This window comes from Stylophora pistillata, chromosome 7, assembly GCF_964205215.1.
Source record: "Stylophora pistillata chromosome 7, jaStyPist1.2, whole genome shotgun sequence".
NCBI lineage: Eukaryota > Metazoa > Cnidaria > Anthozoa > Scleractinia > Pocilloporidae > Stylophora > Stylophora pistillata.
The window spans coordinates 33,601,148-33,628,418 of NC_142525.1; the positions used below are offsets into that span (position 1 = coordinate 33,601,148).

The following is a 27,271-nucleotide window of genomic DNA, read 5'->3' on the forward strand; positions in this document are numbered from 1 at the left end:
GCAGAGAAATTTCATGATTGAAATTTCGTTTCGATAAGCAGTAAAGGGGCCGTGCAAAGAGGCTCACTCGAGTTTCGTCTGGAAAATACAGCAAATACAACGCGATACGTGATACGCGCTTGTTGCACTTTGATTCTTGGAATCGGGCGAACACACGTGGCCCTGAGTATGAACGCAGTGTCATACCCCTCCCATAGGATATTTGGAAAAGACAGGAAGTACATTCGAAGCGGGCATGGGTTTCGCAAATTTGAATCCTAGACAGGGTAAACAGTTTTTACTATTATTCTTATTAGGAAAATTTCGGATAACGGGGCCCAACATTCAACAAAATTTCTCAACTCTAGCTCTGTGACGGCAAAACAATTTAATATTCAGGATTTTAAACAGAAAGATTTAGAAATCAAACGTAGATTCACCGTCATGGTTGATAGAACTCTTTCAGATTCTAACAATTTTTCCAACTTAAACGAGCAGTGTATCCTTCTCAAAATGAACAATACCAACAACAGCACATAAACTTTGAGGAGAGCGGAAACCAAAAATAAACGTATCACATCATATGAGGAAAACAAATTTCACCGAAGAAAGACTTATCAAAACATTTTGCGTCGATATGAAGTAACTTTCTTATTCCGATTTCAAGATTTCTTCTCTCTGTGTAGAGTTTTTTTATCCAAAGTAAGGAGTGGGGCGCCGCTCCCTAGATCCGTCACTGGTTACAATTGGTAGTCAAAACTTTTAACAATTATTTTTTGCAATCTGGCCAGTTTCTAGTTTGAAACTGTCATCGTATTAGTAAGCGTAACGACTATGGCCGTGATTTGCTTTGACGGAGAATGAATTAATCCTACTCAGTAGTAGTTAGTTCCATGATAACATTTGATTCTCTGTTCATCTGTCTCATTTTTTTTTAGCTTATTCCTGTCTGATTTGCGCGTAATCATGTCGAACTGATTTTGTCCTTCACCTCATTTCGTTTGCTTCTTTACTGGGTTTTTCTTGCCTCCACTGCTGTTCATTTTCCTTTTGTGAAGATAGGTTTTCCGCGCGCTAAGTAGGAAACTGAACCTTCGTGGACGGCACAACAATAACTGGGTAATTAACTTGGTCGAGACCACTCGGCAGCGAGAACGGAAACTCGTCACGATTTCCTGGCACACGGAGATCTACTTCGAGCGAGCTTGTACGGACATGAAGGATGAGACAATCTTTGGTTCCACAGTAAACTTTATTCTATGTCAGGATAACAAGCGATATGACCTCTAGCGTATTGTAATGAAGGATTTAATCATCAAAACTGCACAAGTTAGCTGCTTATAAACTAACTAGTGTGAAGTACTTTTGTTACCCAAATCGACCATAGTTAAACAGCATTACAAAAGAAGCGGTTAAGATCTCTTTGAAGTTAAACGAAAACTACTTAAATATTCCCAACTTTTTCTACGACGGAAAGAATTTCCAAATAAAAGAAGGGATGGAATAAACTTGAGACAATTAAATATAGGAAACTTAGGTGAGAATTTGCAGCTCTGGTATGGAAAATACACCTATCTTAATTGCAGTAACGCAGCTTAGGAAATAAGAGTGGAAAAGTAACCAAAAGTTTCCGCTTATCTATGCAAGGTTGGTGCGGAAACTATCGTATGAAAGGGAATTAAAAATTACGAGTTTAAACTAAGCTGTAAACTATCATGAGAACTAATTTCGCCGGAAAGACCTTCAACACTTATTTTACCTAAATTTTCACTAGCATTGAAAAAGGAAAGTACCGAGATGTAACTGTACAATTTAACTTGGCTATTCAAAATTTACTTGTGGCTTTTTATCTTTTTAAAATATCGCAATGAAAGAAATTCGTATCAACTGAGACCATTAAAATTCCGAAAACAACGAATAAATATGCTTAAACATCCACAGGGAAAAATCGCTAAATTTTCCCGTAACATTTCGTATTTCGTTTACTTTCTTTACTGGCTTATTCTTACCTTCACTGCTGTTCATTTTCCTTTGCGGATCCACCTTCGCCTGGTTGCTTTTCATCTACTTGTTTGTCATGCTCAGAAATCTCCTCCTTATCTTTGCCGTTGTCCTTATCTTGATTCTCAGGCTCATTCTCATCTGTCGAATTTTCATCTCCGTCCTCACCCTCTCCTTTCTTTGCCGCTGAGTCCTCTTCACCAGTCAAAGCTTCTAGGATGTCGGTTGGAAGGCGCTTCACATACAAGAAGAACTCTTTGACAATCTCCGGAATTTCTTCTGCTTTTTTATAATTTTCGTTAAATTTTTTCATCTTCACTGGAAGAGCGAATACATCAGACTTCTTCTTGAGCAGACCGTATAAGTCACGCTGTGGATTGATTTGAGTGACTCTGTCTAGGAACTCTCCTATCCCATTCTGCACTTGCGGCTCAAGTTCCACTGCTTTACTTCCGGCCGCTTTGAAGTTTTTCAAGGCTTGAACTGCGTCACGGTAAGGCTTGGGCGGTATTACACCTTCAATTGATTTCACTTTAACCTCGCCATCGGTTTCATCAACGTAGATGGTTTCCTTTCTTGGCGTCTTTTTTTAACTCTTTGATGTACTCTTTCAGTTCGTTTTTGGAATCAAAGTTATGGATCGTCTCAACAATGTTCTCGAAGGCTTTTTTGGCGGCTTGTAGGCGTTCACGGGTTTCCACGAACGGAGGGAGGTGAAGATATTATCAATGTCATCAAGATCTACTGAATCCAAAATTCAACTTCTCGTGAAATTCCTATTTTCCCTTTTCCTCGTTAGACTTGTTTTTCTCAGCTTTTCCACCTTCTTTCTTATCATTCTTCTTTTTTGATCTGCTTCCTCCATTTGCTCCTTCCGCCTCTTTGCCTCTGCTTTCACCTTTTTTTTCTGAAGTGTCGTCGCTCTCATTCAGCTCCTCTTCAATTTTCTTCTGTTCTTCCTCATCGGCAAAAGCATGATAAATTTCAAGAACGATCCCCTTGGTTTGGCTGTAAAAATCCCGCACCATGTCAGGAGCTCTCTTCACTTGCTGCACGTTGTAACTGAAGGCATTTTTGAGCTTCGGGATCTTTCCGAGATCCCACACGCTCTTAAACTCTCGTTTCAAGATTCCTTGCACATCCATTCCTTCAGCTCTTTCAACTGCATCGTCACTTCCGCTAGCGATAGTCATCGGCATGGCCTTTAAATTCTTCGACACTTTGAGTTTGGCATTTACAGCAGCTACTGCGTCAGAAATTCCTTGTACTGTCTTTTTTCCCTCTGTGTAAATGGCCAAAGCTCCCTCTTTTACCTTGACTGCAATTCCGTCTGATCTGAGTCGCGTCTTCAGGGCGTGCACGTAGTCACTGAACTGCGCATGCGGACTGATTTGTCCCAGCGTCATAACAGCTTTCTTAAAGGACTCCTCCCGCTGTGGTCATTTCCTCGCGATTTTGGACGAATGGGTCCAACGTTGTTTTAAAATCAGGGAAGATGCAATCCAACTCATGGATTTCGAACTTTTTGAAGTCGAGAACTTTGCTTAGCTCGTCGTTAACCTTCTCCTTTTTCTTCTTAGGCTTGGTTCCTTTTTCGCCCTTCTGGCCCGACTCCGGTTTTGGGTGTTTCTTCCGACGGTCTGGCTTGGTTTCAACATCAGGTACGGCATTCTCATCTCCTGCACGACTACCATTCCTTCCTTCGCTTTGGCTATCGGAGTCGGAGTATTCAACAGGGAGCGCTACTGGGGTTGTGCTTCTCACTGGACTATGAATTTTGGGTAACATTACTCTGGTTTCGGGCGACAGGACTTCGGGCGAGATGACTTTCGAGCCACTTGACTGGTTACTGCCAGACAATCAATGACGCCCGTTTCTTGAAACGTTGACTTCCAAATTCACAGAAGAGATAATTAATTCTCTAATTAATCGAAAACAAGCGGAACAAAATTGCAAAATAGGATTTGGATACGAGCCTGTACGCTTTAATATATTCAGTCACGTGACAGTTTTTGGTCTAATCGCGTGCCAAAAGTGTAACAGGTTGTTGACAAGCAAAAACAAAACACGCTCATTTTATATTTTATTGCTGAAATGTCATCGGGGTATAGGATGGTGCCCAAAGTAGAAAATCATAGTACACACATTTTAACGCTCAAGTCAACTAAAATTTCTGGTAATGAATCTAGCTTTGAAGCACGAAAAGTAAATGAAGAAAGAAACTTAATAAAAACGAGGTGGAGAGAGGGGGAAATTACAATTTCAGGATACCTCGAAGAAATGAAAATGAGCAATCCAAATCAAAATCGACTAATGTTATGTTTCCAACACGAAACGATAAACAATCAATTCACAAATTTTTTTTGGAATAGGGCGCCTTATTTTCTCTTGATAGCAACCTATTTCAGCCACATTCTCTCCACGATACTAGGTAGTCGTTACTTCCACGATAACATTTGATTCTCTGTTCATCTGTCTCATATTTTTTTTAGCTTATTTCTGTCTTATTTGCGCGAAATCATTGTCTAACTGATTCCGTTCTTCACCTCGTTTCGTATTTCGTTTGCTTTCTTTGCGGGGTTATTCTTGCCTTCACTACTGTTCATTTTCCTTTGCAGATCCACCTTCGCCTGGTTGCTTTTCATCTACCTCTTTGTCATGCTCAGAAATCTCCTCCTTATCTTTGCCGTTGTCCTCATCTCGATTCTCAGGCTCATTCTCATCTGTCGGATTTCCATCTCCGTCTTCACCAGTGCCCTCTCCTTTCTTCGCCGCTGAGTCCTCTTCACCAGTCAAAGCTTCTAGGATGTCGTTTAGAAGGCGCTCCACATACAGGCAGAACTCTTTCACAATACCCGGAACTTCTTGTGCTTTTTTACGATTCTCGTTAAATTTTAATATCTTCCCTGGAAGAACGAATAGATCAGACTTCTTCTTGAGCAGGCCGTGGAAGTCACGCTGTGGATTGATTTGAGTGACTCTGTCCAGGAACTCTCCTATCCCATTCTGCACGTGCGGCTCAAGTTTCACTGCTTCACTCCCGGCTTCTCTGATGTTCTTCAGCGCTTGAACTGCGTCACGGTAAGGCTTGGGCGGTTTTACACCTTCAATCGATTTTACTTTAATCTCGCCATCGCTTTCATCAACATAGATCGTTATGTTTCCTTCCTTGGCGTCTTTTTTTAACTCTTTGATGTACTCTTTAAGTTCCTTTTGGGCGTCAAAGTTAAGGATCGTCTTAACAATGTTCTCGAAGGATTCTTTGGCGGCTTGTAAGCGTTCACGGGTTTTCACGAACGGATTGATGGCAGTTGCGAGGGAAGTGAAGATATCATCAATGTCATCAAGACCCACTGTATCAAACTTCAACGTCTTGTGAAATTCCTCTTTTTCCTTTTCCTTGTTGGACTTGTTTTTCTCAGCTTTTCCACCTTCTTTCTTATCATTCTTCTTTTTTGATCTGCTTCCTCCATTTGCTCCTTCCGCCTCTTTGCCTCTGCTTTCACCTTTTTTTTCTGAAGTGTCGTCGCTCTCATTCAGCTCCTCTTCAATTTTCTTCTGTTCTTCCTCATCGGCAAAAGCATGATAAATTTCAAGAACGATCCCCTTGGTTTGGCTGTAAAAATCCCGCACCATGTCAGGAGCTCTCTTCACTTGCTGCACGTTGTTACTGAAGGCTTTTTTTAGCTTCGGGATCTTTCCGAGATCCCACACGCTCTTAAACTCTCGTTTCAAGATGCCTTGCACATCCATACCTTCAGCTCTTTCAACTGCATCGTCACTTCCGCTAGCGATAGTCATCGGCATGGCCTTTAAATCCTTCGACACTTTGAGTATGGCATTTACAGCAGCTACTGCGTCAGAAATTCCTTGTACTGTCTTTTTTCCCTCTGTGTAAATGGCCAAAGCTCCCTCTTTTACCTTGACTGCAATTCCGTCTGATCTGAGTCGCGTCTTCAGGGCGTGCACGTAGTCACTGAACTGCGCATGCGGACTGATTTGTCCCAGCGTCATAACAGCTTTCTTAAAGGACTCCTCCGCTGTGGTCATTTCCTCGCGATTTTGGACGAATGGGTCCAACGTTGTTTTAAAATCAGTGAAGATGCAATCCAACTCATGGATTTCGAACTTTTTGAAGTCGAGAACTTTGCTTAGCTCGTCCTTAACCTTCTCCTTTTTCTTCTCAGGCTTGGTTTCTTTTTCGCCCTTCTGGCCTGACTCAGCTTTTGGGTGTTTCTTCCGACGGTCTGGCTTGGTTCCAACATCAGGTATGGCATTCTCATCTCCTGCACGAGTACCATTCCTTTCTTCGCTTTGGCTATCGGAGGCAGAGTATTCATCAGGGAGCGCTACGGGGGTTGTGCTTCTCACTGGACTTTCTAATGGCTTCCGATGTGACTCGTCTTTCTGAGTAAGACAAACGCAAAAAACAACAACAAAAGAAAATATTAACAACAACAAGAGGAAATATTAACAGAAAATTAAAAAAGAGTGGATGCATCTAAAATGGTGGAGAAAAGTTTGCCCAAATGGTGAGAGTCAAGCTTATAAAAACCTCTCGTGGCCAAGCTATGAAGGGGATACTCGCATGAAGGGTCTGATTACAATATTAATTGCCTCACTGCCTTGGTTGCCTTAAAATACCAACATTGGCGTCGTTCCTAAACTGCTAACTGGGTTGACAAAAGAATCTTGCTCTTTGGATCCTTTGCCTGCTTATGTCTTGAAGGAATACTGCGACACTCTACTGCCCATCTTTACTAGGATGATTAATTGTTCGCTTTTACATGGAGTTATGCCGGAGTCCCTAAAGAGTGCTAATGTTGTTACCTTTACTAAATCGTCGCCTTACAGTTAATTGATTATCTTTCCTTCAACAACCTACAAGAGTCTTTCCAGTCCGCTTATAAAAGGTACCATAGTTCTGAAACTGCTCTACTTCGAGTGCATAATGACATTCTTCGATCTATCGACAATGGGGAAGGTGTTATATTAGTTTTGCTTGATCTGTCCGCAGCTTTTGACACTGTGAATCATGAATTGCTTTTATCTCGTTTCGTTTGTCTACATGCTATGGACTTTGTGGGTCGGTCCTTAATTGGTTTACCTCTTATTTGACCAATCGCACTCAGTTCGTGGATATTAATGGCACTTTCTCATCTCGGAGTTGGGGTGCCTAAAGGCTCGGTCTTAGGCCCGTTACTTTATCTTTTATACACTTCTCCTGTTCTTAACTTTCTCCTAATCTTAACTTTTACTTTTACGCCGATGATTCACAACTATTTTTATCTTTTAAGGGTGCTGATCGATTGTATGATTCTAAGTTGCAGCTTGAGGCTTGTATTGATGACATTTGCCGGTGGATGGTTTTCAGTGAATTGGAACTTAATCAAGACAAGACTGAATTATTGGTTATTCCTTTCAGTTATCGTTCCTGTACGTCTTTGTCCTGTCTCCGTGTTGGGGATGTTGATGTTGCTCCAGTGAAAGCCGCTTCCAATCTTAGCGTTGTCTTCGATGATACTATGTCTTTTAAATTACATATTTTTGATGTTTGCAAGTCTTCCTTTTATCATCTTAGGAATATTTCGAGAATTAGAAAGTATTTGAGCCGCTAAACCACTGAAATGGTTGTTCATGCTTTTGTCGCCTCTAAACTTGACTATATTAACTCTCCACTTTATGGACTTCCTTAGTTCCTTATTGCTACATTTCTCGTCGTTAACATAAAGACTCAGCACCAGGAACGCTCTGTCGAGGAACCTCGTTCTCGCCAGTGCTCCGGCCATGTTGACGTTCAATACAACGCAACAATATTAAAGCACAGTAATGGCTTGTGTCCTCACCTCTAACGAAAAACTTGTACAAAATCTATCTGCGCGTCTAGTTTGTATGACTAGGAAGTTCGATCATATTACTCCGACTTTAACTGATCTGCAATGGCTTCCCATTAGGCATCGTATTGTTTTTAAGATTCTTCTTTTAGTTTATAAATCTCTTAATGGCAAGGCCCCGTCGCGTATTTGTCTGATCTTTTAACTTATCGTAGGAGCTCGTATTCTTTGCGATCTGTTAGTAATGGCGATCTTGTAGAGCCATCTTCAAAATGCGAGCTTATAGATATCAAAATGGCGACCGGACACGAATCTTTGAGCTCCATGGAACTAGCAATTTTGCTGCTTATGACTACCTTATTCCTTCATAGAAATGTCAACACTAGTTCTCTTATTCTAGGAAGAAACGTTTCAGCCGGAATGTAACACTAGTCGCTAGTCATAGCCAACACAAGCTTACTGAATTCTCGCAAGACCACTCCAAGTCGCGGCCATGGAAAACTTTACTTGTCTACGAGATTTTCTCACACTTCGGACGGCACAAGTAGCTTCCAAATCTACCGACTCGTAACTGGAGGAGACATCCACCCAAACCCCGGACCTACAACGAAAACGTCCAAACATCCCTGCAAAGAGTGTGGCGAATGCGTGCGTTCCAATCAAGATTCCCTACTGTGTGTTCAGTGTAATTCCTTCTCGCACACTAAATGCCTGAACTAACAAAAGCGATGTTTAAAAGCTACTCAGATAATCAGGTCATGGACTGCAAATGCTCGCTATGCTCCTTGTCATTTAGTAATGGGGATTGTTCTTTTAATCTGGAGCCAGATTTTGATCGCGAAATTGGGAAGGAATCATCTTTTAATACATCAATGGATGAAAATTACACTAACAGTGGATATGCAAATGACGACGCTATAATCCTGGAACAAAGAAAAGAAAATCTGAGCGGCGCATTCATTATGCATTTAAACATAAACAGCATTCAGAATAAATTTGAAGAGCTCAAAGAGCTGAATGATGTTTTAAAAGCTCACATCCTGGTAATGTGCGAGACTAAGATCGACAGTTCGTATCCTAATAGCCAATTTACCCTAAACGGATACCACATGTATCGGAAAGACAGAGTAAATGGTGGCGGACGACTCATTGTCTATTTCTGCTCTGTTAGTCCATCAAAGAAATTAACACTACCGAGAGCATACAAAACGCTTAAAGCTGTCGCTGTCGAATCCAGAATATGGAGAACTGATATAGCATTACTTGCTATCTATAGGCCACCTAGACCGTCCAGGAAAGGCACAAAAATGCCACCCGAGAACAAATACCTTCAATGAGTAGAGGAAGAAATCAACGACATCTGTCAGTGGCTATGTTTTCAAAAACAAACAATCGTCATTGTTGGTGATTTAAACATGGACAGGTTACGACCTGACAGTGCTGAGGGAAAGATTCTAACTGATCTTCAAGAAGTTAACAACTTGGAGTGCTTGATAACAAAACCAACAAGAATATCAATTCACTCACAAACGCTTCTCGATGTTCTGCTCTCAAATACCCCAGAAATTTTTGTAAAAAGTGGAACGTACGATCCAGGACTAAGTGATCACTGTATGGTATACGGAGAAATGAAAGAGAAAGTTCATAAGCACAGAACGAAGGTAACTATATACAGGCAGACGAGAAACACTGATTTTGAACAGCTCAACCACGAACTTCTTGAAGCACCGTAGCATGTGGGTGAAATATTCACTGATTTAGATGATAAGTACGAGTATTGGACCGCTCTCTTTGAGTGCACAGTGAACGAACACGCCCCTATCAAAAGAAAACGTGTGCGTGAAAAGGACGTACCCTACATGACCTCAACTTGGAAAAAGGCGATAAGGAATAAGAGGAAACACGCCATACTGTTTGCGAAGAACCGAACGCCAGAGAATATGGAACTTAAAAGAAAGTACAGGAATATTGCCACACGCGAATGGAGGAAGGTTATCATGGAATACTGGTTCGCCAAATCAGAGGAGCTGAAATCCAAGCCAAGGGAGTCTTACAACGCCTTTAGGCCATTTATTAATAGCAAAACTAAGGAGTTGACATTAATGTGTTTAAAAACAGAAGAGGGTATCATTGTAAAAGATCAATGCGAGGTAGCTGAGCAACTAGTGAACTATTTCAGCACAGCTGCTGTTAGCATTGCAGGAGACAGTGCTATTTGCATCACAGAAGAGAACCATGACAACCATGGCAGCGTTAAAGCTCTAAGAGAAGCATACCTAGGAACACACTTTGAGTTCAGTTGTGTCAGTAAGGATCAAGTGCAAAAGGTGCTTGAAAATATCAACCCCAATAAGTCCTGTGGGTGGGACACCGAAGCACCGCCTAAACTCCTTAAGAACGTGGCCTGTGGAATTGCCCCATCGCTAATGACTCTCTACAACAGCTGTATCGAGCTGGGGCGATGGCCTTGTGCGTGGAAAATGGGAGAGTGGACGCCAGTGTTTAAAACAGGGGACAGACGGCTGGCGCGGAAGAACTATCGTCCCATCATGATCACGTCCGTTGTTACCGTAAATAAGACATTTGAGCATATGCTCAGTAAGCAAATCATCGGGCACTATGATCCAACTCTCTATCAGAGAATGACAGCGTATAGAAGACATCATAGCTGTCAGACCACTCTGACTGGAAATCAGCTGTTGGCAGGAAGAAACTGGTGTACATACTAATGAATAAAGGCTGATAGTTTCTAAAGAAACTGTTTGGGGCTTCGTCGGTGGGGGTAACGAAATAATTTGAATATATCAACAAAGTTGAGATGGTAAATTTGCCACCGTTACGATTATAAAAGCTGACGTTTGGCGCGTTAGCCCTTCGTCGGAGGGAAGGGCTAACGCCCGAAACGTCAGCTTTTATGATCGTAACGGTGGCCAATTTACCATTTCAACTTTGTTGATATATTCAAATTATATGGTGTACATACTGTCTACTGACTTGAGTAAAGCCTTTGACTCTCTTAGCCATTCTCTAATTGTAAAGAAACTCGAGGCCAATGGCACTAGACAAAATTCTCTCAACTTTCTTAGATCATACTTTGACAATGGGCTCAATAGAGTGAAAATAAAAGGAGTGACAAGTGACTGGAAAAGGATGGTGCTTGGCTGCCCCCAAGGCTCGTCTTTTGGCCCCCTTCTGTGGAATTTGTTCCAAAATGATACGTCATTCTATATAAATAATGCTAATTCGAGCATGTATGCCGATGAGCATCAGATGTAGGTCATGGGGAAGAAGCATGACGTTGTCGCGCAAAGTATCAAGATACATGGAGACAAAGCTCTATCCTGGTACAAGAACAACTATCTCTCAACCAACCCAGAAAAGTTCCAGCTATTAACGATCAACCCGAGAAATGTTGACAAAGACAACGATAATCAAAATTTTTCTGTTGACGGTCATACTATTGAGAGAATGGGGGAAATACGGCTTTTAGGAGTTCAAATGGATGAAAAATTAACTTTTACTAGTCATATCAGTGATCTATGCTCTAAGGCCAGTCAAAAAGTAGGGGTCCTAGTGCGGCTACGCAATTTGATACCCTGTAATGCTAAACTATCACTTTACAGGTCTTCAATTCTGCCTTATCTAACATACTGTCATCTAGTGTGGCACTTTTGTAATGCATCGGATCGGAGAAAGCTTGAGCGGATTCAGGAGCGAGCACTTAGGGCGGTGTACAAAACTAGGTCAGCGTCCTATCAAGAACTGCTAAATCGCGCCAAACTACCGACGTTGTACAATCGGCGCCTACAAGATATTGGCACTTGGATGTTTAAAGTTAAGCACAGTCTCGTACCCGAGAATATTTCTGACTTAATTAATATAAAGAACACTCAGTATAATTTACGGAACAGTGACTTCGAACTGCCAAGATTCGAAACTGTAAGATTTGGTAGGAATTCTATTAAATATATGGGACCTCTCATTTGGTCGAAGTTACCAAGACACCTAAGAACGATAGAAACTCTAAATTTGTTCAAGAAGAACATAAGAGAGGTCGACCTTTCATCTTTCGTTGAAATTTAAAACTTAACTAAATAACTTTATAATCTTTTCAATTATCTACTGTAAATAACTATTATCTACATATGTAAATGTATTCGACTGTAAATTTTTTAGTGTCCCCATTAGCTTATAGCTAAAAACATAGACACTTAAATAAAGTTTTTCATTCATTCATCGATCGTTTGCAGTATGTGCTCCTAGATTGCGGAACTCTTTGCCTCTTTCAATACGTAGGAGTTCTTCTGTTGACATTTTTAAAAGCGTTTTGAAAACTTATCTTTTTCATATGTTTGTTAGTAAATGTCAGTAAATGTAGTTTGTTTATAATTTATTTTTATTTGTTGTAAAGCGCCACGGACAATTTATTGGAGTTATGCGCTATAGGAATACTCTTTATAATTATTATTATTATCATTATTATTATTATTATTTATAAAGAAACTTGTACTATCTACGTTCCTCACCTAGCGTTTAAAGCGTTAAAATCCTCAGCATGTAAATTTACCTTTTTTTTTCCTGGAAGAAGAGGCTCTTCCTCATCGCTAGCCTGAGAATAAAAACAAAACCGTTCAATTAGCAGCTAGAAACATAAACAAACATTTGGTTTGCCATTTTGTAAATGATCAGTAGTTTTCCGTGACGCTTACACGGCACATTTAGCCGTTCCCACCAATAACGTAGCTCCATTTTCTGCCTTTAAAAGCACACACAACCCACAATTCCTCTATTCGCTCCGACGAAGGGCTAACGCTCGAAACGTCAGCTTTTGTAATCGTTACGGTGGCCATTTTACCATTTCAACTTTGTTGATATATCCAAATTATTTCGTTACGCCCACCGACGCAGCCCCAAACAGTTTCTTTCGAAACTATCAGCCTTTATACATTTAGCCGTAGATGCGTGTCCGCTGAATACCCCCACACCTTCCGCCCCACCCCGACCGCGCTCCAGGCATTAATTTTTTTCTCGTGACATAGGTAGTCTGGCGTTACTCAGCCTTTGCCAAGCTAGTTATCCGACTTGTAGTGCATATAACGACACCGGGGAAATACGTTTTCGTGACGTCACAGTAACTGGTCAGTGGTCATCAACCTAGAGGTGAGGAGCGCTTCGATTTGTTCGCGAGATCAATGAAGGTATCGGCTCTTGCGTTGGTTTAAGGTGAAAAATATCACAGATACTTCAAGCTTTTTGTGAGATTTGATCCTCTAAATGTGCTTTTGAAACTGAAACCAAGTTTGAATGAGTACTGGTTCAGTGGAGTCATTTTGTGTGGAGTAAAGTGCAGTTTTTTGCGAACCCTGGCTGATGAAGTGTGGATCGTGTTACTTTCCTCGACTTCAGCAGTGTCTAAAGCAGCGAAAGGGTATCCAAGCAAAGCAGAAGGCTGGTTTTGTATCATACTTAGGCAGAAAGTTTGAACACCGGTTGGATTTAAAGTGCAATTTGTTCGTAACGATAGAGGTGAGTCAGAGCCATTCTCGCGTTTGGAAAGTATTCATAATCACTTCGCTTTGCGCCAACATGTGGCGCTTGATAAGTTTGGAAATTATTTGCATTGGTAAGGTTTTTGCTGTTTCTGACACCTTTCTGACATTCTACACCTTTTGAAACGGGCTATTCAAGGCTACTTGTAAATAGAAGAATAGAAGAAGCTTGTAAGGATCTAAGAACGTATAATTATTACCTTCGACTCACAATTTTTCTTTGCATGAAGCCTTTTTGTTAACAAGCGATTTAAGATCTCTATTACAAGTTTTCAGTACGTTTGCTAGAAACTGTAAAACTACCTTTTTTATTTTTTTTAATTTGCCCACCAGCTGTACTTGTCGACACGAAGCGTTTGCAATCGTGGGATGTGGCTAAGTTTTAATTCTTTCGACACTGGAACAACAGTAAACTTCTCAGATAGGTATCGCTTATCAATGAAATCTACCATGTTACTGAAACTAGCAAAATTGTTTATTGGTTAACCCCTGTGCAACTACCCCCTTCCCTTTAAAAAAATAGGAAATTGACATCATCTTGTACTAGACTATCCCTTCCCATATTACAAGTTAATGACAACCTTTTGGTCATTCCTCGTGACGTACGAATTGGGCACTGACAGCTGATCTCATCTTTTCAACTTTTTCCTGAATATTTTTGATAAACAGGGGTGACTTGAAATACTTGTAATCCTTTGCCTTTGGCATTTCTAACTTGGGAGATTTGTTGCTACTATCATCACCATTGTCGTCGTCATTATCATCATCATCAGGTACTTCTCCTCCACCATCATCTCCATGAATACCTGACAATAATCCTCTATTCCATGCCTCAGACAGCTTCTGAATATCAGAAATCAGGTTGGGGAGACATATGATGCATCCAAGACTGTTGCCACCCTCATCAGACAAGCACAGAGTATGAAAGGTGTAGCCACAGGACAGTCGCTGGATAGATGCGTGAGATGGATTATGACATGCTTCTGCATCACAATCTACTGAAGGCTGCGGTCTGGAGGAAGGCCATCTGTATGCCAATGGTAACGATTTGATACTGAATTCCTTCTGAAAACTTGCTAGGTAGTATGGTGCTTTGCCGTAAGGCCGTCCAGCTCTGTTCATTAGCCTTGGAAACATGTAAGATTTGCCTAGATTCAGTGCTACTCTCTCTCAAACATGGCCAGGATTCCCTCAGACGCCAAACCTGTTGATTACACAGGTCAAGTGCAAAAATAATATACCCGTTTTTTATAGAATACACAACGCTGTACTTTATATTGACAGCAACATAATCTGGTGATAAATGTAAGTTTATCAAAGCTGCTGTGCACATACTTGTATCTATGCCTTCCTTTTTGTTGAATGCAAGTGGGCGTAATAAGGGGAGCAATTAAAACTTTCAAAACCCCCTTAGATCTTCTACTGATACAGACCTGAAAGTACAAGCAAGTCTTGGTCACTATATCCTCTTAGATATTGTGGGACATAGGTCTTTTGGAATCCATCTTCCTCAAAATTAAATCTTGCAATAAGCCTTGCAGTTTCTTGGATTTTATCTCCCTTATCTGTCTTTCGTATTCTTGATGTTAAAGTGGAGTGGAAGATCTCAACCTTCTTCTCATTCAAAACAGAACAAATAGCAGACTTGGCAGCATGATAAGCAGGGAAGTTTTCCCCGTTGGTATTAGGGAGCTTAAGCAACCACGACGAAAGGGACGACGACGACGTCGAGTAATCGCGGAGGGTCTGGAACGAGGACGTTGTTTTTAGCGGGAAAATGAAACTTAAGGAGGCTCGAAAGGGTTTTTTTGACGGCGGGGAGAATGGATTCCAAGATACACGCAAGCTTATTACTCGCGAGAGAAATAAGCGATGGCGCGCGCGATCAGATCCGCAAGCGAGTTGTAAACAAACATGGCCGCAAAGAGTGTTTCAAAAACTGCCGGGTACCTCTAGCTCTATTGTTTCCAGCGGAAGTGGTTATTTGAGGAACAAAAATGGAAAGTTTACTTCTTGAAAGCAGGTAGGAAAATGTTCGGATGGTAAGGTTCTTGCCGAAAGCGGTCAAAAAAAATTTATTTAACAAGTTAAAGGAGGATGGTGAAGTCCGACACCCCATCAATAAAGTCGTGTCGAGTGCATTCGGTAGGTCTTACTTTGTTCCGCGAGAAATTTAAGTGGATACCTCTGAGTGCTACGATTTGTTTCGCATTGTATTTGACTCCTAATAAAATGAAATGACCGAGAACTTTCCTAAACAACTCACTGGAAGATGAAAAGGAAAATGAAATCATTGTTGGATCCAGGATTGTAAACATTGACAGTTTTATGAACAGAAACGGAGAAGTGTAAATGTTGCTATAAAAATAAACATAATTTTCAGTAAACAAGGGATCGTAAAAATGTAGATGAGACTTTAAATTAATTCTAATTCAACAACAGACTGTAAAATTAAAATAAAATATTCATCTTAAACTTGTGAGAAAGATTGATATTTCCCTCGATACACTGTAAATTACAACTACGAAAAGGTAAACTCGCATTTGTTAAGAAAGGATTGCAAAATTTGTTTTGTTTTCCATTTAAAATGGAATAATGAAAGTTCACGGTTATGGCAGTGGCAAAGAGAAAAAAAAAGAAAAATGAAGCCAAGTCTTGTTCATACCTCTAGTACCTCGAAAATTATAGAAATTCGCGAAATCTGCGACATGTTGTACAAATTACTGACGTATACGAAACCCTAATTTCCACTGAGTTTGACGCTCATGACAATCTAGACGACGTTAAAGCAAATTCTTTTCACTGCAAATTATTTTCACTCCTCCACTTCAAATTGCACATGAACAATAATTATATCGGTCAATCGTGGTAAATGCAAGTGCATCGCTGAATGAGGCCTTCGATCAAGCCATCTTCTCGGAACAACGACAAGATACCATCCAGACGTTCGATGGAAAGCTTCATCTTTCGACAAACATGGTCCAGAAGCTGGCAGATGCTGGTTTGTCTCATGTTACACTACAATCTGTGTACGAGAAACTCAACATTACCGGCCTCAATGGAGTACTGGCATCGGCGCCATCTGCAAAATCAACTTGTCATCATATATCGAATTCCGCTAGAGAATTCTCTCCGGAGTTCATTTCCAACTGTCGTAACAGTAAGCAGTCTGAGTCTCAAATGATGACTTATTTTTCAGGAAAGTGTAAAATTACAAAACAATGTGAATCGATCTTCAGGATGAACGATTTTTTCCGCTCTGAGGGCATCCATCGATTAATCGCGCGGACACGAACTTGTCCACGCGAAAATGAGCCTGAGTCAGCGGTATAGTTAAAAACGCGTGACCGGATATAAAAGTGTAAGCTAGAATTGCAAAAACCGGAAATAAACTATGCTAAGTTGATGAAATAATATCTCGCAAATTAGTTCGGTGACCTACTCTGATTTTTTGAATACAAATTATTTACATCATTACGCATTCCTGAAGAAAATTTAAAAAACAATTTATCTAGTGGAAATTTTTTTACATTTTAAAACAGCATTTTTTTAAATAAGTCAGCTTCTACTGGGTAGTTTTTTTACATATCACGTATACAGGTGGAGAATGTGATGACGTTTAAGAAATTTGAAAAAAAAAAAACTAGGTCACCGACTTGGTTTTTGAGATATCTTTAAAAATCTGAGTTTTAGAGGGTCTTTTAGCACCACTACTGTTGCCATGGCAACAGATAATGCCTGACGAACCCCCTTAAAAGATTGCCCTAGCCCAGTGTTATGCATATTGCCCTTGCCTAGTGTTATGCATATGTCGAGTTATTATCCTGATGATAAGTTTGACATTCCTAATATCTTTTACTGATTGGTGCTTGCTGTCAATTGTTGAAAACCCTTTCGAGCCTCCTTAAGCAGTGAAGTTGCTCAAGGACGACGACGTCTGAAATCTTGTTTATTCTCGCTTCGTCAGTTTAAGAAATGACATCGTTCATAGACGTCCAAAACCTTCTTCTTCTCACTCATGGATCAAATTTCCACATATATATCGAAAGTTCGAGAGTAGGTTATTCAATTCTTGAACATCATCAGTCCAAGGAATTATTAAGCTTTAGCTTCATTTACAAGAATCTACGCATCGCAAAAGTTTAAAATATTAAATTTTACGCAAGTTATTTGAGATTCAAATTCAGTTCTAAGTGTTGCTGATATAAACAAACCTATTTTGCACAAGGTTTGTCTGATTTTCAACATGCTTTAGCCTGATATGTTCTACCTTTGATGCTCCTTCCTTTGGCGAGCAAACGACGTAAGTCTGTCAATTTAATCAATGCTAGCTAGCGATCGGCACAGATAGCAGTCGTAGCGCTTCACCCAAGAATACTATTTTTTCCCAAGTGATTTTGTCGGAATAATTTTTATGGCTGTAAATCTATATTAAACATTTTGAAAATAGATTCGGAAAACCTGACAGGTATTTAAGCTCATGTTAACACACCGATCTGAAGAATTCTTTGTTGTTTAAAGCGTGTCGATTGAAGAACAGCAACACGCAAAATTTTTAAGTAGCAATAATCCGGCAGTTCCATACACAGCTTTTGACCGAGCGCAGAGGTGTATTACACTGCCATTTAAAACTTTTCATTCAATAAAAATGATAAACAGCACTCATTCATAAAATATACTCAAATAAATTTAAACCTTACGTGGTCGCTTTCACCGCTTGACTTTACATCTGTTGTGCGGAGGAAGGAGTATGAGTTAGTGGGTTTTCGGATTTTATTTGTTTAGAAAACTGAATATGGAGGTTTAAATCAAACGAAGAAGCGAATACAAACTCCAACCGGCCATAGACTGTCTAAAAACTGACAATAAACCCGCACCTTTTGATGAGAAAAACTGCTTTGAAGTTCGAAAGTTCCCGACGACGTGAAACAGGTCCTTTTCAAGTCGTCCACGACAAGACGATGACGGAATTCTTGGTTCGCGCTTGCGCAGTGACGTTCTTGCTACTTCCGGTCGTCGTCCTCCGTTCGTCGTCGTGGTTGCTGATCCACGAAAGCGATGCCTTATTGTAATGGTGTCTGTCATTAGCTACAAACAAGATGGCTAGACGCTTCATAGAGGAAGCAAGCTGTGGAAATTGCCCACTTCTCACAATTACAGGATAATGCAGAAAACACAGAGGGTTGAGCTCTTCAAAAAAATGTAAGAGACAACTGTATTCAGTGTCCTTGCATTGTCCAAATGCTTGAATTACTTGTGAGTGGATTCTCAGCCAACCACAAAATGCTAGCACAATGCACAGTGCCACTTTGTCTGGCTTGGGCTTTTCAGGTAATCTAATCCTCTGACCAAACACTGATGCATAGATCTCTTTGAAAACGGGATAGTACTGCTTTACTACATCTTCTGAACTGTTCAAATATACATGAAACTGTCTCAACTCAGGGATTAGGGAAATAACTTCTTGATCTAAATTAGCATGGCAAACAATCTTTTTTTGATGGTACCATGTTGGCCAGTCACCCACAGTGGAAACCACATGTAATTTAAGGAATTCTTTGAATTCTGGTAATATATCAAAAATGTACTGGTGGCAAGCCTGGTAGTCATCCTTACTGTGCAGTGTCTGTTCAATCTCATCAATTAGTATTGTTGATTTCAAGGTTTGACATTCCTCGGGATTTTCTCTTGAATAAACCCTGTAATAAGTAATAAATTATTATTGAAGAGACAGTAGTGTTAGAAAGTTAAATAATTAGAAACAAACTTGTGTACGTTGTAAGAGAGACTCTTTTTAACAAAATGCACCAGCTTAGAAACCAGATATTTAGCAGACAAACTGACTTAATGAGACACTGCATATTCAATAAGTCCACAAATCATTACACTTTCCATACTTTTTCCAAGACTGGACTGCATTAAGCAAGAATGCCACACAAACTTTACACCAGTTTGCATTGTAGATGCTGTTGGTCTCTTCTTTTTTCTTCTTCATGATCATAAATGATTGTTCAAGGTTCACTTGGTGTATCTACAGTAATATAAATGTACTGATGTGCTGAAATATACACTCAGTCATCAGTTTGGATTATTAGTGAAATAGTTAGATGTTGTCTGTCTTGCCTTAGCTCTTTAAAAGATTGCCGCATCATAGAGAGATCAATTTCCTTGTATGGTTGGGCCAAGCTCTCTGGGAAGAAATTTTACTAAATTCAGGCCAAAATCCTTTTATTTCTGACAGCTCTGGTGGATATCCCTCCTCTGCACAGCTGGGGTGGACTTCCAGGATATGAAACCATTACGCATCTGTGAATGCTGGCTGTGTCAACTGGTCGAGGAACTGCATCTACAGAAGACTGTATGTCCACGAGAAGAGTTGTCATATGGACAGCATTAGTAAGTATTTGCTCTGTTGGTTTTTTAACTGTGTTGATGTTGTGGAAATCATCCATGCATAGTATTTGAAAGGATTTCTGCAAAGCCAAAGCAGAAAATAAAATTATTCAGTGGTAGGAGTTTTCTGTAGGAAAATCCAGGTATAAAACAATATATGTATGTAGACATGTATTTTCACAAATTTTAATTACTCTTTGAATTGCTTGGCAAACCATGTATTCTGCCCTCTCCAGATGACTAGATGCAATACTGTGTCTCTTCTGAGTGTTAGTTTTCCCATCATCCCTTGCAAATCTAGATGCAATACTGTGCAATACTAGATGCAATACTGTGTCTCTTCTGAGTGTTAGTTTTCCCATCATCCCTTGCAAATCTAGATGCAATACTGTGCAATACTAGATGCAATACTGTGTCTCTTCTGAGTGTTAGTTTTCCCATCATCCCTTGCAAATCCTAACACTTTTCCAAGAGCCATTCCACTAGATTGGAGGCCAAGCAGCTCTAAGAAGATTGAGCTTTCGTCCAGGAATTCACCATGTCTCTGATTTCTGATTATCAGATCAAATAGGTTTTACACATTTAATCACTTAGAAACACACATTAATAGTTGAACTGAGATGCATAAATCTAAAAGCAATGCTAGGCAAGGAAATGAAAGGAAGCACAGTGGAGTTGGAGGAGCTAGGCTTACACCCAAATATTTTGAATCCATATTTTTGCCAACACCACCCTGCCACCTTCAAAATTTTGCTTTGTAACACATGCAGGCATTTTTCATTGAAGTAACTTCCAACTGTCTTTCATTTTATAGTGTTCAGGGGATTGTCTGTCAGGTTAATATGTTTCTTGTTTTACTTTTTTAAAAGATTTAATTAAAAAAGCTGTATTGTTCATAAAGTTATTATTTTTGTATTGTGTCTTGTTTTATAATTTCTTGTAAAAAAAATTATGCATGTGATTGTGACTCATTTAAAATGCTGTGAATGTTCTTGGTCTGCTGTGGTATTCTGCATTATAATTTGATTTCATATATAAGTACCAGTGTGGCCTATAACTAAAAATACCTGTAATATAGTAGCTGCCATATAACAGCTGTTGCCTTTTTCTCCTGCAGGTCTGCTCTTTTTTCCCCATGACGTTCAGAGAGAATACTATCAAGGATGATCTTAAACAGTTTTGGGGAATTTGATTCTATGAATTCTTTAAAAACTGGCTGGCTTACAAGTCTCTGCCGATCTGAGCATATTTCCATTTTTTTGCTTAGAGTTTGTAGGAGGTCTTTGAATGTTGGTTCTGTTAGAGAGAATTGCAATTTAGGTTCAATCAAAATTGTAGTATTATTGCTATTACAGTGTATCTTCTACGTAAAAAAGAGCTTCATGAAGGATGAGATTGTTAGTTTACCATTTAACTTCTCCTGAATGCGTTTCCAAGTTGATGCCTCAAGCATAATGTCCCCATCCTGGCCAAATAACATGTCACCAAACTGTCCTTCAACAATCCTCCAGTAATCAGGATTTTGCAGCTGTGACACAGAAAGGGATGAGCTGTTTGTGGCTTTTTTATCTTAGTAAACATTCTTTTTCTTCAAAACCACGTGTAGTATTTTCATTATGGTGTAATATGCTGTAATTCTAAGATCTACATAGTACCATTGATTATTACACCAAACAATGTTTACAGTTAAGAGTGTACCTCGGAGGTAAATTGTTGACTAGCTTCAAAATCCATCTCTTCAGTTTCTTGACATACCAGTTACAATAGTGTTACAATGAAGGTGAGAATAGAGGTACATGCAAAGAAAATGGACCATTGAAACAGAAAAATTGTGTATGTGTAACTGTGGCAGTTCACATAATACATTGAGCACAATCATACCTCTTGTTTAAAAGTGTATCTGACTCTCAGTTATTTTGACATCACATCTGCAATGGTAGTTATTTTTAGAAACCAGTCAACTGTTGAAATAGTCTTGTTTATCAGAAGTTAACGAAATACAGTTGATAATTGTTGTCAACCTTGGTTTCCTTAATTATGAGCTTTCAAAACGGTTGGAAGTTAATACTGTTGCTGAAAAAAAAATTTCCTCCTGCCAAACCTCCTCTAAAAGCACAGTATCAATTTAAATAGGCATTTTATGATAATACATACCTCGTTTAATTCTTCCCCAAGTAGAGGCCAGTTTTTTAATCTTTTGTGGGCCTCAGCTCTACACAGATTACACCACCGTGTCCCTGGTCTATAAGTAGAACTTTTCTGTCCAACTTGGTCCAGAATTTTGTAAAAGCGTGCTGGAATACAATGGCTGTGCAACTTCCGCGAATGCCCCCAAGCCGACGGACACGAGCAAGTTTTGTCATCCTCTCGGCGAATGCGGTCGAAATGCACTTGACAGACCAACTCACTGGGTCCAAAGCAACCAGCTCTACAAACCTGAGGGGTTGGTGTCCTCAGAACACCACTACAGCCACTATTTAGCCATCTGGTTTTAGCCTTGGCGCACAACATCCCGTAAAAACAATGCACTGTTTCTACGGACTCGCAGATCAAGTAATACCTCACGAAACAACAACAATTTTACATCGTGTGCAACCTCTGTTAATTTTTGGCAAATTATATAATAGAGACCATGAACTTTCCTAGATTTGAGCCGAGTTTTAAGGCTAAGTTTGCAGTATCTTTTCTAAGTTTTACACTTTTGTGAAGCAGGTGAGACTCGCGGCGAAAACCATTAAGAAGTTACCGGCATTTTTTTGTTTTCGCAAGGGGTGCCGCTGACCAGCAAAATACTGTACCGGATCCCGAAAAACGTATTTCCGCGGTGTCGCATATAACATGATATAGCAAAGTTCAAAGGTATTGGGAAAATTTCGGATAACGGGGCCCAACATTCAACAAGATTTCTCAACTCTAGCTCTGTGACGATAAAACAATTTAATATTCAGGATTTTAAACAGAAAGATTTAGAAATCAAACGTAGATTAACCGTCATGGTTGATAGAACTCTTTCAGATTCTAACTATTTTTCCAACTAAGGCCCAGTCTATACGTCGCATTTAATGACACGAATTTAATTGATGAATTTTTTTGTCTGGGAGATGAAATTAAATGTCAGTTCATTTTAGACATCGAATATAATTTCGATGTCGTTTTGTGCCTGCATTGACTTTGATTGGCGGAGAACTTCCAAAAACAACATGGCGGTGTTCAGAGAGGCATTAATGCTAAAGATTGCTCTGGCGAGGCAAAGGCGTAGGAATTTGTCTTTTCAGATGGCAATGCTTGAAGCAGTAAGACGAAAATTCAGGCTTCGACTGCTGGCTTTATTATGTTTATTACTACAGCAAGTGGGAGAGGAAGAGGGACGTTTTCGGAGTGTCCGAAGGTGTGAGAGAAATGCTAGGTGGTGGGAGATGGTGTGGTCAACTTATGACAGTTCAAGATTCAAGAAAACCTTTCGTGTGACGCGTCAAACGTTTTCCCATATATCAGAGAATATCAGGCAGGATATCACAAAGGATCAGCTGACTGAAATGCTAATTTCTCCGGAGTGCAGAGTACCAATATGTCTTTATCGGCTTGGGAGGGGTGATTACCTGTACACAATAGCAGAATTGTTTGGCGTTGGGCTAGCAACTGTGGATGTCATTGTTAAGGAAGTCTGCGAGGCAATCATTAAAAACTTATGGAGGAGGGCAGTGACAAATCATTTCCCAACTTCTGAGCCGGATTTTACAGAAGCCACGGTAGACATGAACCAGCTTTGGCAATTTCCTTGCTGTTGGGGAGCAATTGATGGTTGCCACATCCCAATTCAGTGCCCACCTGGTGGAGAGGAAGCTTGTAAAGAGTACCATAACTTTTAAAACTTTTTCTCTGTTATGATGGCCATTAGCTATGGAGTGATATGATGGAAAAGAAAGTGATCCCCGAAATATCACAGAACATTCAAGGAACAGACATTTATCCTATAATTCTAGGGGATTCAGCTTTCCCTTTTCGTATTTGGTTGATGAAACCTTATTCCAATGCTGTTCTGAGTGCTGAACAGCGCTGTTTCAACTACCGCCTCAGCAGGGCAAGGATGGTATCAGAAAGAGCTTTTGGTCAGCTGAAGAGTCAATGGAGAGTTCTCTACCGCAAATCATCTTGTCAACCTGATGCCGTTAAATGCCTTGCATTAGCATGTGTTGTTCTTCACAATGTTTGTATAGACATGGGTGATTCCCTACCATCACAGTTAGACTTAACAGAGCATCCAGCACAACATGGGAGAAGAAGCAGGAAGGAGGTCAAAGAACTGCTTATGACGAGAAACTGCACCATGAAGAAGGATAAATCACATCATGCAGAAGAGATAGGAAAAGCAATTCTCGACAAATTTTGGGAAGAGAAAGAAGGGCAGTAATCTGTCAGCCTTAACTTTTATGTTTTTGCTGGATCTTTAAAAAGAGCTAAAAAGTAACAGCCTATAACTATTCAAATGTTCTACCTGAAAATTAAGTGTCTTTGATTTACTTCTAAATTTTTGCTATTTGCCAAGTGGGGACTTTCTATTGGCAAGGGAGTTTACTTGATATAGTTATGAAATGAAGCAAGCATTCTTTAATGAGGGGGTGGGACTCCCACTAAAAAGTATCCAATACATCATGATTGTGAATATGCTGTTACACTTGTCGACCTTGTTGGACCACTGAATTAAGCCATTTGAGTATTGGGAATTTTCAAGAAGTACCATAATACTCTTTTTTCCCTCCATAACTTTGCATAAGCAATGTTTTTAATATAAATTACAGTATCTGGCAAGAGTTTCAAGTCCCACAAGAAATTGAAAACAATGCTCATGCAAAAGTGTGGAAGGGCAAAAAAAATATTATGGTATTTTTAAAAGTTGAGTTTTCAATTTAGGGTGAAATAATCTGCAAACATTTTAAGCATATTACCCTTAAGTATAATATTAACAACCACTATGAGGAATTGTTCCACAGGGCTTCTGAGTTAGGGAGAGTATATCTTCTTGAATAAATGTTGTGTGGTTTCACAAGCCTGAAGAAAACAAAGGAAACTCCAGTTTAACCTGAGAACAGATTTTACCTACAACATGTCTACCATTTGACAAGGCCTTACGAAACAAACATGGGTAACTATGTATATGTGCACGATCCTTCGCAGTAAAACACTATTTAAGCAATAGTGAAAATAGTTTTTTTTTTTTTTCAGGTCTGATTTCACTATTGCTTAAATAGTGTTTTACTGCAAAGGATCGTGCCCATATACGTTTCATAACCGCAGTTCATATATATGTATTTCATATGTTTGTTGTTTGATGGGTAACTATGTTAGCCAAACTTTATTGTTGCTTTATAGCTGTTTTGAGTTCTTTAAAATACTACATTTGCAACAGATGTTTGTTAATGAAACAAAATAAAACATATTAACAAAGTCCTCCAGTGTTGTTTAAGGAGTATTCACTCTTTTCAAAACCACTGTTTTCACGAGAAGTATAAGCCTAAACCAAGTAGAAAGTGCAACAAAAATAGATCTTCCATTTTTTGTTCAACAAATTCTTAAACATGCAAATGTCAGAAAACCGGAGTCAATAAAATTATTGAGTGAAACCATCAGCAGTCTCAGGGGGGATACATAATCCCTGTCTGAGTTTGGTTTCCAGGCACACCATTGTTGGAAAACATAGGCGTGCTGCTATATGCACCGTGATGTTGATACTGTTAGAAGGGGTGGTGACCCGAACCCAACAGTATGTCCAAATACCTTTTCTATTGTTTTCTTGCTAGTTTCATCTCCTCGTGAATGCCTTCCAAGAGGTGTTTTGTTGGGTCATTCTCAATTACAGATCTTATCAAATCTACAGTTGATGCAATTTGGTCTGATTTATGTTTTCTACCTTTCTTCTTAACTGGTACAAACATGCTCTTCTCAGGAGGCTCCTTTGTACTACTGTCAACAGTACTGCAATCACTGCTCCCATTCTCAATGATTTCTTTGGCACTACTCTGATTGGCTGAATGTTCACAAGCTTGCTCAGGCTGACATGAATCACGTGACTTTACTATAGGGTAGAGTAAGTCGAACCACTTCCCATATCCTTTCTCGTCAGTCACCCTCTTCACTCCACTTGCTGTCTTTACAGTCAGACAGATCCTCTTGCATGTGGCTACACACCATTTAAACTTGGTTCTCATCTGCTCTACTGTGAATGGGCATGAATCTTCGAATTGTTCATTCAGTTTATTTAACACAGACTGATAAGCCTCAGTGTTGTATGCTTTCTTGGTACCAGCTTCCGAAGAATGTTCTCGTCATTGACGATTATGTTTACCATGTCAGTCACCTGAGTCCCCAACCATGTTGCTTTTCTCCCACGCTTCTTCTCTTTTACTGCGGTTTCCTCGGGGCTCTCGCTATGACCATCTTCAGGCTGCTATCTGCGTTTCTTGTTGGGGACTTGTGGCTCCTTTTCCTCGCTGTCACTCCTTAAATCTGAATCTTGATCATTCTGTTTTGAAAGCGAAGATGTTTCATCCACCAAATTTACCAAGATAGATGCTTCTGGGCTCCGAGGAGTGGATGTTCGTGTATAAATTCTTGCACAAGGAAGACAGTACCCAACTCGCTTCCCCGGCTCCCATCCCTCTGCGTCTTCATCCAGTTCAGCCACAGCACATTCCAAACGAACACATACAGGTCTGTCACATGAAATACAACTGTATTTCGTTTTGGCCTCGCATGACCAACAAGTCTGACTGAACGTTTTTCGGAAAAGGCTCCAGCAGTCGCCACGTTTTCTATTTTCGTGGGAACTCTTCTCCCTTACGCATGCCATGCAGGTGAAAACTGTAAGCGTGGGCTCAAAATTAACCGGTGGAATAATTTATGTCGTCGAAAAATTATGTATGCATTTACTTCGATGCGACTGAAAAGCGACGTATAAAACTGACACGCATTTCAGACGTTTTATCCGTCTGGGGCACATGGATAAAACGTCTAGGGCGAATTTAATTCGTTTTAGACGTCGCTTTAGTGTCGAAGAAAATTGCTGGAATTAAATTCGTGTGAATTAAATTCGTCTCTAATGCGACCCATAACCCAGGCCTTAAACGAGCAGAGTCCTCCTCAAGATGAACAATACCAACAACAGCACATAAACTTTGAGGAGAGCGGAAACCAAAAAATAAACGTATCACATCATATGAGGAAAACAAATTTCACCGAAGAAAGACTTATCAAAACATTTTGCGTCGATATGAAGTAACTTTCTTCTTCCGCTTTCAAGATTGAGCCAAAGCGTATTTCAAAACTTCCTACCCGATTATGATAAGTGATTATTGCAAGATTGCCTACATACCGGGAAACAACAGCAGGGAAATTTCATGATTGAAATTTCGTTTCGATGAGCAGCAAAGGGGTCGTCCAAAGAGGCTCACTCGAGTTTCGTCTGGAAATTACGGCAAATACGCCTTATTCATAAATGGCGGTCGCGCGGTTAAGACC

At 39.9% G+C, this 27,271-nt stretch overlaps 2 protein-coding genes and 2 pseudogenes across 5 annotated transcripts; 1 reads left to right on the forward strand and 3 right to left on the reverse strand.

Moving 5' to 3' along the window:
• Positions 1-350: 350 nt before the first annotated feature.
• LOC148727526 (uncharacterized) lies at positions 351-3,928 on the reverse strand (annotated as a pseudogene). Its single transcript, XR_015989301.1, has 2 exons — positions 1,989-3,928; positions 351-1,236 (listed from the first exon to the last, which is right to left on the reverse strand). The product of XR_015989301.1 is annotated as an uncharacterized LOC148727526 (transcript).
• A 122-nt stretch (positions 3,929-4,050) lies between these two features.
• On the reverse strand, positions 4,051-27,264 carry LOC148727527 (uncharacterized). 2 transcript variants are annotated; one of them, XM_088726785.1, is made up of 3 exons: positions 27,126-27,264; positions 12,382-12,423; positions 4,051-6,387 (listed from the first exon to the last, which is right to left on the reverse strand). In XM_088726785.1, the coding sequence occupies exons 1-3, from the start codon at positions 27,150-27,152 to the stop codon at positions 4,576-4,578; spliced, it is 1,881 nt and encodes a 626-aa protein (XP_088582911.1). In that variant the 5' UTR covers positions 27,153-27,264; the 3' UTR covers positions 4,051-4,575. The 2 variants fall into 2 exon arrangements, with proteins under 2 accessions (XP_088582911.1, XP_088582912.1); XM_088726786.1 differs by lacking the exon at positions 27,126-27,264 and adding an exon at positions 18,241-18,347.
• LOC111340642 (uncharacterized) lies at positions 14,670-23,153 on the reverse strand (annotated as a pseudogene). The gene is made up of 8 exons (XR_015990028.1): positions 21,911-23,153; positions 21,164-21,284; positions 20,824-21,052; positions 19,951-20,307; positions 19,582-19,836; positions 19,305-19,394; positions 18,306-19,079; positions 14,670-15,295 (listed from the first exon to the last, which is right to left on the reverse strand). The product of XR_015990028.1 is annotated as an uncharacterized LOC111340642 (transcript).
• On the forward strand, positions 22,957-24,167 carry LOC148727528 (uncharacterized). The gene is given in 2 exon segments (XM_088728661.1): positions 22,957-23,647; positions 23,650-24,167. Coding segments are annotated over 2 exon segments (1,209 nt in total).
• Positions 27,265-27,271: the final 7 nt, after the last annotated feature.